Genomic DNA, 10,924 nt, shown 5'->3' with positions numbered 1-10,924 from the left:
GGAATCCCTGCCTGTGCTGAATCCAGAGGCTGCTGGAAAAACTGAGCAAGACTGATTTAGGGGGAGTTTTGCCCAGATTTTGGTCTTCTGGCTATTGCTCTGTGTAGAATCATGTTGTAAAATAAAAGTAAAAAAAAAAAAAAAAAAAGCAAAAAAACAAAAAACGAAAACTTCAAACAGTCTCTGAAACAACATATTTTCCAGAGATAAATTTATATTTACCACCAGTGCATATCTGTGCATATCTGTGGCATGAGATACCTAAATGTAAACCAAAGAACTTCACTGGGTGATCTGAATATGTGATTTCTTGTATACACAGGCAACATTTACTTTGATTTTATTGCTTAGAGCAACTATTAATTAAGAGAACTTGCTGGCCATCTGTTCTGATAAACTTCTGGTGGTTTGAATTCTTTGCAATATTTTTTCTAGCTAAACTTCTCTTATGACAATCATAAGCCTCATTTTTATTGTGTTCATGATCTTTTGCCCAAAATAGTGATATTTTTATTTAATGGATAAAAGAGAGATTGTGATTACAGCAACAACTGTTATGGGCTGAGAAAGGAGCCAACTTAAGAAAGAAGGAATATAACTGGTTGTTATTTTTAAAGGACATTCTTCAAATATGACAAACTGTAAATAAACTGTATATTGCCCTTTGAGGGTAAGAGCCTGAGGTGGAAACTCCACACATGGCCATCAGGAGGCCTGGTTTGGGGTTTTCAAATGCTTCAAATGACTCCTGACATGGTTTGACTACGGAATTCATCTACTTAAAGATGAAGGAAGACAAACTCTGAAACTGATGGGAGCTACTTGTTTTACACATTGAACTGTGACATTTTTCATTTTTACAACCATTGCTGATGTAAGTGTTATGTAAACTGTCCTGGGTGCAGTAAAAACAGCCCCTCTGGGAAGCCTTAGGACAGTCCCAGATGTCTGACACCGAGGAGGAGGACTCTATCTTTTGCTATCAAGAAGAAGAAGAAACTGAGGATAAGAGAAGAGAGGATGCTTGCTCAGATTTATTTCAAGAAGGAAAAACTCCGCCTCAGGTCTCCATTGCAGTGCTTTGCTTGCCACCATGTCTTTTTTCTACGAATGGGACCAAGGCTGGTGCTGTGTGGCAGGTGCCTTGCTCTTTCTGCCTCTCTGTCAAATATACCTTCAAGGCCTGACACACGCCCTCTCCTTCCTACCCGCGTCTCCACCTCCAGCTTCCTTTTGGGATAGGTTCCTACCTTCTTAGGACTTGGTTGTCATCCACACCACGTTTTCCCCAGTATGATGTTAGTCAGATGGGCCTCTTTCTGACTTCTCCTTACCAAAGGCAGAGGTTGGATTCCCATTGGTGGAGCTCAAGCCAGGACTGCTCTGTCTAAGGCCAGTTGGCCTGAGAACCAAAGAAATGAGCCTTGTCAGAGTTCCTAAGCAAGAACAGATTGAGACCACTGGGGAGCCATGTGTGGTGTAGGACCTCGCTGTTCAAAGTGCGGTCCCCAGAGCAGCACTGTGTATGTCACCTGGGGGTTTGTTAGACATGCAGGATCTTAGTCCCCCATCCATCACCTACTGAATCAGACCTGATTCACGTGAACCTGAAAGTTTGAGAAACACTTCCATAGAGAACTCAAGGCAGGATTAGGGTTAGGGGTGCACGGCCAGCTGAGAGTTTGGAACTCAGTAGGTTTGAGACAGGAGTGGGAGCAAGTCATCAATAAGTAGGTGGAGGCCAAGGTGTATGTGGGGGTGGGCCGGGTGATTGCTGCCTACACCAGAGGGAGTTGGGGGCTACCTGTATGTGCTGTGGATATGTGGTCTCTGGGTATATCCAGACTGAAAGTTGAAAGTAACACACCCAATCCTCTATTCAATCTCCAACTGGGATGTAAGGGCCCGGAGGACAGGGGCCCCATCTTACTCCTCTGTCTACTCTGGGCTTAGCATGGCACCTTGCATATCACAGATGTGCAGTCAGTGTCTGCTGAACTGAATAAGGTCCCTTTGGCCTTACCTGTCCATCACACAGCTTGGGGTGATTATAGTGGAGTCACCATTGATTCTATACTTCCCGCCGAGTCTCCTGGTGACATAATGACATTTTGATATTTTCTTCAGGAAAAAAGCATACTGCTGGATTACATAGGGTTCAGCATCACAACCCTTGAGAGTCCAAGCAATACTCTAAAAGACCCAGGCCTCTGCCTCGGTGACAACTCATCAATGTGCCATTTCTGCAAAAAGGAAAATGGACCTGCTGTTTCTTGCTGTTATTTTCTGAAAAGTCAGTGCCCAGATGCCAAGCCTAGAACCTTGCTGTGCACTCAGGAAACCATTATTGCCAGCCTCTACAGACCCTCAGGAATGAGCTCTGCTTGCAACTGCCTTCTCCTGGCAAGAGTTAATACTAAGGTGCAGCTGAAGGAATGTGAAGACTGGAAAGCCAGCTTGGGGGATTGCTATTGCAATCAGAAGACGGCCCAAGTCAGAGTTCCAAAGCCCTTTGAAGGTATGCCAGCTAAGACACATGTTTCCAATTATCATATGCAATCTCGAGACAGTGTGCAAGTTGCACTTTCATTATGTCAAAGTGAAAGGAACGGTGGGGGCGAGATAAAGGGGGAGAGGCTGCTAAGCTGGAGACTGCACTTAGCTGTGGCACCAAACGTTAGCCAAGGCGCCTGGCTGGCCTCTCCAACCCAAGTCTCCCCCTGGAGCCAGGGGTGCATGGTACCTACTCTGAGAGCCTTTTTTTTTCTTCTTGCTTTGGGGATCAAGGAAACCCAGCTGATATGGCTAGAGGAGGCCCCATCTTCAGGAAGATATTTGACCAGCTCTTTGGTGTTTGGTCTTAACAGAGACAAGATTTTGTGAAAACCATATGGGGACTTTAACTGCGTTTTCCTACAGGATTTCACAGGATTATTCTCTGAATTTTTCTAAGGTCTGGAATTGCAGGAGAAGCTAACTCCTCTGCCAGTTGTAGCTCAGAACGAAGTGAAAGAATAGACAGAGACTCTCACTTCTATTAGTGATCTCTCTCCCATTGAGGCTGGGCAGCCTCTTGGTTGGATTTTACCCTGTTCTTAATTCTGGAGTAAGTCTCAGCATAGGACAATAATTTCACTCAACTTATTTTCCATGCGCAGTTTGAAGTTGTTTCCTCCAGGAAGTCTTTCCTGGCTTACTCTTTCCATTGGGCTACTTCTTATTACAGTAGTCATCATTTAGAATGCTTATTGGATGGATTTGTATGTTACACTGTGTTTTTAAGTCAGTGTGTGGGTGCATGTGAGTGTAGAACGAGCACTTCCTGGCTGCTTCTCAGCTTCCAGGGATTATTCACACATACACACACACATATGCATACACACTATCCTTGTGTGTGTACGTTTGTATATTGTGTCTATATCTGTGCATATATGTGTATATAGCTGTGTGTACTGTGTATTTACATATGTTTCAATATACAGTGATTTATTATGTACCAAACATTGAATCAAATGCCTTACAATACAATGAAGTAGGTTCTCTTATTATCACCTACATTTTACATATAAGAAAACTGCAGTGCAGAGAGAGAAGTAATTTGTCCAGTGTCACTCAGCCAAGCCATGGGTGAGGCCAGGCTTTATCCCTGATGGTCTGATCTTGCTCTTGACACCAGCCTCTGAAAACTACCCAGATGCCTCACATGCCTCAGGGAGGACCCTGTTTTCAACTGAGACCATTAACGCATGTATGGCTGACACAAGGTACGTGCAGGGGATAGGAGGAGACAGGGTGGGGATGCTGGGGATAGAGAAAAAGATGGAAACTAAGTTCTGTCTTCCCTTCCTTAAGACATTGATTGCTTGGCCGGGCGCGGTGGCTCAAGCCTGTAATCCCAGCACTTTGGGAGGCCGAGACGGGCGGATCACAAGGTCAGGAGATCGAGACCATCCTGGCTAACATGGTGAAACCCCGTCTCTACTAAAAATACAAAAAACTAGCCGAGCGAGGTGGCGGGCGCCTGTAGTCCCAGCTACTCTGGAGGCTGAGGCAGGAGAATGGCGTGAACCCGGGAGGCGGAGCTTGCAGTGAGCTGAGACCCGGCCACTGCACTCCAGCCTGGGCGACAGAGCGAGACTCCGTCTCAAAAAAAAAAAAAAAAAAAAAAAAAAAAAGACATTGATTGCCTGCCACATGCAAGAGTGGGTCCAGGTGCTGAAGAAACACAGATGTGCTGCATCCTTGACTTTAAGGAGCAGCCCTGGGTTGGAGGGATTCTCTGCAGGCTGCTGTGGTAGAGGGAAGATTTGCACAACTTACTCTTGGCCCTGGGCCCCCTGAGCCATCTTCACACACCCAGGTGAACTTTGGGAAGGTCAGAGCTTTTCAGTTGCAAACCCAAGTGAATTAGAGCAAAACAGATCCCACGTGCTTGACACGTGGAAACTTTCAAAGCCAATGGTTTATAAACTTGCCAAGGGCTGGGGGAGTAAACACATCCCAGAGAACAGTGGAGCACTTCTCTGGCATTGATACACATAAGCAGAAAGCACAGCCTTCCCCGCCGCTTGCCTTAAGATAGTCTTCAGTCTTAGAACCCAGAGGCTTGCTCAGAGCTAATCCACATAAAGTGCTTAGTGTGGTGCCTGGCGCATACCAAGCTCTTAATAAATGCTAAGGTCACTATTAGCATTGCTTGTCACAGAATAAACCTAGGATACATCTATAAAACTGTCCATAAGCTTCCTTGCCTTGTGGAAAGTTGTTCCACTCTATTCTAACATGCTTTTAGGGGTTCTCAGCTAATCTACTTTTCAAAACGAAAATGTATTATACACTTCGTAAGTGTTAGCTAGTTTTGTATATTTATATATATTATTTCATTAAATTATCTCTCAGCCCTCTGAGAAAAGCACTATTATCATCCATATTTCACAGGTGAAGAAATCATCAGAGTTTCTATATGTCAATTGTCAGAGATGTTAAGCAACTTGCTTAAGGTTACACAGCCTTAGCAGAAATACTTGTTTGAATCCACAGCCTACCACTATGCTGGGATCACTAGAATCCAGGTGGCCTACCTGAACTCGGATTCAGGCATCTGAAGCTGAATAGCTGCTGTTCTTGCTTTTACCCTCCTGGTAAAAGCAGGCTATGCCTTATCTATCTATCTATCTATCTATCTATCTATCTATCTATCTATCATCTATAATGGCCTGGCTATGCCACATCTATATTCCATGATGTCCACTGACCAGAGGGTTTCCCTTCTCCAGTCCATACATGTGCCAATAAACAAATATTCAGTGAGCACCAACATGGCTGCTTCTCTCCTATAATCAACACAGGAATTGTTAAGTTTGGAATAAATTACTTTGCCTAACACTTGTATAGGACTTGACTGTTTGCTTTCAAATACTTGGTTTTGCTTCTTGCTCACAACTCTGGGATATAGGAATGATTATTTTCATTTCACAGCTGCAAGAACTGAGCTCAAAGAGGAACTGTTGCTTGCCAAAGTTTCACAGATAGAAATGGGGGAGCTGGGGCCAGAACCCAGCTCTGCTGACACCAAGCCCAGAGTTTGTACCATGACACTGGCCTGCTCCCTCGGCACTGGGTTTGGCTGGTGACCTCGACTCTGAGCACCCGTTGCCTCCCACTGTTCCGTTCAGGCCTGTGCAAGAAAGACTCCCAGGCCCCTGGGTTCTCCATAGCCCACACTTCCACTCGGTTCCGCTTCTCTTGCCCAGCTGCCTCTCCTCCAAGGAGCAGACACGAGACCCGGGTGCCCTTTTGTCCTCTACTCTAGCTCTGGGCGGATCCTCCTCCCATGATGTGGATGATGCTGAGGAGAAAGTGGTAAGGCTTTTAGGAGGAACACTGCTGTTTCACGGAAATGAAAATAGCTGCTGCGTTGTTGCTGAAACTCTGTCCCCATGGTGGGCTTTCTATTAGCAGGGAAGGGGGTCAGGCTGGGGAGGCTGGCGCTCTGGTTGGGGGAGGGCGTCAGAGGGACGACTGAGTGTACCCCAGAGCCAGGCACCCCGCGGTCTCCCAGGCCGGGGCCTGAGCCTTGCTAGCAGGGCAGACAGCCAGGGCGGGTGCTAGTTTTCTTGAGCATGGTGGAGGATGCCTTCCACCAAAGGAAGCTGCCGAGGGGAGACGGATCTGCTCTCACCTTTTGGGCTTTTGGGGAACCCAGGCAGAAAAATCTCAGTGAGGCACGGGAAGGAAACTTTTGCAAAATGTGCCGCTGCCGCTCCTCAGCAGAGGATAGTGGGCGGTTTGAAGCTGTTTTCTCCAAGTGTTCAAGTGGCTGGGGCCCTGGCGACCCGGGTCAGCCTCTCTGGGACAGCCCGGGTGGGTCTGAAAGCCAGAGCTCCCCCGCGTGTGGGAGCAGAGCCCAAGCTGCGGAAACCACCGGGCGCTGGGTTGTTTTTGGAAGGCTCCGACACTGATCAGCCAAACTGATATCCCTTATATTGTGTGAAAACATTGGCTCCCAGGCTGGGACTCCAGTGTTTCCGCCTAGAGCAGATTTTGCCTTTGGGTAGGTGGTGGTGTTCCTGGGGTGAGGGGCCCTCCTCTTACCGGACACCCAGGAGAGCAACCTACATGAAAGTGAGGGCCTCAGCCTCCGGGCTCCCTCAGAGGGTCCTCCCTCTTGGCGGCCCAGGGGAGCCAAAGACATTTTTTAGATGTCCCAATGTCTTACAGTGCTGCGGGCAGCACTCCAGGACCCTCTTTGTTGGTGTAGCTGCTCACAAGCCCACCTTCCTGATGGGGAGCTTCCTGAAGGCCTCCCTCTCCACTCCTCTCTCCCCACATCCCAGGTCCAAAGTCCAGTTCTAAGACAAAGAGAGGCACCCAGAAATTGTTTGTAGGGGCACCTAGGATAGGCGAGGCCACTGGCATTGGACCCCAGTAAAAAGTCACAGACATAGATCACTGGGAGGGCTCCCTCCGGAGCCCTGTATCTCACCGAGAATCTCAGCACAGAATGTTCTAGCTGGTGTTTCTTGAACATAAATCTTTATTCCAACTGCAGTAGCTGTGACAGAAAAAAACAGGGCACATTTCATCATGCTTCGACCCTAATCAAATGGTTCTCATGCCAAAGCTCCCTACGGTTCTAATTTGCCCTATTTGGATGGGGTTGGGGGTGGGGCAGGACAGCGAGAGTTACAGAGGGAATGAATAAGACCATTTGCTCTTTTCTCGGATGGACAATTTGGGCCTGTTCTCTTGAAAACCAGTGTAGGCATTTCATCCTCGGGGGGAGACGGGACGGCTAGGAGGGGAAAATGTCTGTCTTACTACAACTGCTCCGTCTGGGGCAAAACTGTGGCTTCAGGGAAAATACAAAATGAAAGTTGCAGGGGAAGGGGGTTGTGTGAGGCTAGGTGGAGCGAACCCTGGAGTCCCTCTGTGACCTTCACTCCTGTCTAAGATGCTCTGGATGGAATCAGTGTTGATGAACACATTCACAAAGCCCCACGAGAACCACCCAGGTTGCTAACTTTCCTGGAGGCTGGAGAGTGCTGGTAAAGATGAGAGATCACACCTTCCTCCTCCTGCTGCTCTGTCCTCCCCTCCCCTTCCTCACACCCCTCTCTGGCCTTCTCTTTGTCCTGCTTGTTTCATTTCCCCTGCTGGGGAGAAGCAGAAAGCCGTTGTTCCCTGCCGGCCCACCTGTCCTCCACATCTCCCGGTTTATTTGGTTCTCACTCCATTTACTTAGTCTTTCCGCCCCACCCACTTCTCTGCAGGTCTCACGGCCCCAGTCACCTTTGGTCACTTATGGAAATCATCCAATTAAGAATCAAAAAGTTTTCAGAAGTTCTTTCCCATCTCTGGCTTCCTTGGCTGTGGGCCAGTGTTGGGGCCCCTGGAAGTTGCTACTGTGGCTGTTAGTAGAGGTTGTAAGAGTGTCAGAGGCACTAATGTTTTCTTGGGGTAATGAAGTCTTTCTGCAGGAGGCTGCTGAGGGATAAACCGAGGAGTGGCCATGAGTACTAAGGCCAGCTGAACATGAAACCAGATCTACTTTGACAGGCCTCATGAGATTACTCTGTTACAACTCTTCCAGACGGCACATCTTCCCCTACAAATGAGCAGCGCACAGATCTTTGGTGCAAGCCTCGTCCTATCTATCGAGTGCCCCCAGAACTGAGACTGTGCCTCTGAGGCCAGGGCAGCCCCGTGCCCGGTGGTGATCTGCCTCCTGATGAGGCTCCACTAACTTCCCCAAGGGAGGAGACCAGAGCCCATGCTTCCAGGCGGTGGGCAGGTAATCCAATGATTAGGTAGCTTTGGCTCTGGAATGTAGAACAAAATTGCAATCCAGCAGGCTTCCTTTGCTAATCGTGCCTGACTTATTCTAATATCTGAAACCAGTTAGCCTTTCCTGAAGTTGCAGCACTGGCTGGGGGTGGGGTAAGGGTTACAGGTGGGCCTTAGAAGGAGCCAGGGAGTACTTTGGACAATTCAGACAATTCCCCCCTGCATCTTCCTGAGACTTGCAGATGATTTTACTGGGAAAAATAACCAGTGTCAGCACACAGGATGCTTCCAAAAATTTAATAAATAATGATTCTTTAAAACTGTATAAACTATAAATTACCATGCAGTCCTTATAATTTAAAATAATTTACAGGTTGAGGTAGGGAGGGGCCCAGGAGAGTGTGGAAGGGGCAGGGGAGGGAGCGTGTCGGCAGGTCAGGCTCTTCTCACAGCCTTCCTGCTGAGCACACACACACAGGCCGTGTCGATCCGGATAAATCGCCAGGCAGCCTGCTTGCCATCCATGGTCAGCGCCTTGACAAAGGTGTGAGTCGTGGTACAATATGAGTTCCAATGCTTTGAGTCAATGCCCCGGCACCCGCTGTCAACGGGATTTGGGTCCCGGCACTTGGTCTCAAAAAAGTACTGTTTGAATACACTGTTGTTAATGTTCACCTCTCCCAACACCATCACCTCCTTGCCCTTGATGTCTGTGGCGGTGGTCTTATCCCCAACCCACACGCTGACACTGTCACACACCGAGAACTCGCCCCTGTGGAAGATGGGGTGGGACGATGACCGCTTGCTCCTGTGAGTCCTGTTGAAGGGGGCAGCACCACCGACCTCAAAGTCCAGATCCTGAGTGTCTGCAGCTTCAGGTGGGGGCTGAGTGCTAAACAGCACACGGGGTGAACGGAGTCGCCGCTTTTTAAACAGCCTGGGGTCCACAGTAATGTTGCGGGTCTGCCCTGCCACTCGTGCAGCTATCGCCACTGCCGGGGCGCTGCGGACTCTGCGAAGGGCCGTGTCAAGGGAATGCTGAAGTTTAGTCCAGTGGGCTTGGGGGATGGTGTGTCCTGCAGGGACATTGCTCTCTGAGTGTGGTTCTGCCTGTATGCCGATCAGAAAAGCTGTGATCAGAGTGTAGAACAACATGGACATTACGCTATGCACCTGGAATGAAAAAGAAATGAGGGTGACTCCATGGAGTACTAAATGCAGTCAAAAGGCAGTTTCTGGGTCCCTCAGAGTTGACCTCCCACGGGGATCACAAAGAGATTTCATTCAAACTGGGGCATTTCTGAGAGGGAAAGGGTGTGCTAGCAATGGTTACACCGGGACAACAGGCATAAGCCGGGCTGACTCAGGCAGTATGGATGTGTGGTCTCCCCATCCAGGCTTCTCCAGGAAGGGACAGAGCCCCTGGAATTTTGCCCAGTAGTTCAGTATGAGCTTGGAAATATCAAACAGAATCCTTTGAGTTCTCTGACACTTAAGGAGGCTGAGGGAGGTGGTAAGTGTCCATGTGTGTACCAGGGAGGCCGGTGGGGAGAGTTTGACACCTCTCCCTGGCACTTGTGCCTTGATGTGATGGTGCTGTCCTGCTCAGCAGTTCTGAATCCTCTGGGAAGGCACTGGGGAGATCTGCTGGGGACATGTCTTGAAGCCTCAGCACTGGGTACCCCCTTTCAGACAGTGCACTGGGTCAGCTCTAAGATCTGGTGACTCGGAGCCCTTGTTATGAATTCACAAAGCATCATGTTTGGCAAAAACCTTGTGGCTCTGGGACCAACTTAGTCCAGGCACCTCTTCAGACACTACCCCACATATATAACTGTGGACCACATAATAGTTCCTCTTTGTGTAATGTTTTAAAAATGTTTTCACTTCTATCTTCTCATGAGTCTGTGAGTTCGATTAGGATTTATCATATTTATTTCACATATAAGGAAACTGATTCACAGAAAATGAACTAACACTAAAGCATTGAAGTCATAAAGGAAAACTGAACCAGAAATAGAATCCAAAGTCGACCCCTTACTAAGCCAGTCTGTCCTTCCATCCACCCTTCCTTCTTTTCTCCCTGCCTTTCTCTTTCACTCTTAAACATGTCTTTTCTTTTTATTATTTGTTCTTATGTGACTATAGATCAAATGGTATGGATCTATCTGTCCCCAAGAGGACTCTGTACTGCACTGCAGTTACCCCACAAATAATCCCCCCACTTGGTCAAGTAGTTGTAGAATTAGTTCTCCTAGAGGGCCTCTCACTGGCCTCTGTGGCTCTCCTGTGCATACTTGTAGATGTGTAGCAAACATCAGCTCCTCTGTAAAGCTTCCATAGATCTTCTTGGTTGGATTAGAAATATCTCCTGTAAGAGTGTTCTGCAAACTTCCAATTCTATCCTTTCTCCCATCTCTCCTTCCCACTCTCATGGATCATTCTACTTCCTTTCCACACAGATACCACCTAGTCCTCGAAGCCTTTTCAGACCACTCTAACCAAAAATGATATCTTTCCATTCTGCACTTCAGAATAGCATAATTGTATGTGCATATGTGTGTGTGCGTGTGTGTGTGTGTGGTGTGTTCTCTTCTACTAAATCAGTGCAATGACAAGAATTCTGCATTGGGTCTGG

The 10,924-nt window shown here is 47.9% G+C and overlaps 1 protein-coding gene across 3 annotated transcripts in view; it reads right to left on the bottom strand.

Moving 5' to 3' along the window:
- Positions 1 to 8,569: 8,569 nt before the first annotated feature.
- The window catches only part of NGF (nerve growth factor), a 52,276-nt gene continuing 49,921 nt past the window's right edge, over positions 8,570 to 10,924 (bottom strand). For all 3 annotated transcript variants that reach the window (XM_065547307.1, XM_005542226.4, XM_065547315.1), the window contains one exon: positions 8,570 to 9,459. In XM_065547307.1, coding sequence (XP_065403379.1) covers positions 8,722 to 9,459 — 738 coding nt within the window. In that variant the 3' untranslated portion in view covers positions 8,570 to 8,721. The remainder of the gene's footprint in view (positions 9,460 to 10,924) is intronic.

The sequence above is a fragment of the Macaca fascicularis genome, chromosome 1 (assembly GCF_037993035.2).
Source record: "Macaca fascicularis isolate 582-1 chromosome 1, T2T-MFA8v1.1".
Taxonomy (NCBI): Eukaryota; Metazoa; Chordata; class Mammalia; order Primates; family Cercopithecidae; genus Macaca; species Macaca fascicularis.
The sequence above is the reverse complement of the archived record's forward strand: the minus strand, read 5'-3'. Positions and strand labels throughout refer to the sequence as shown.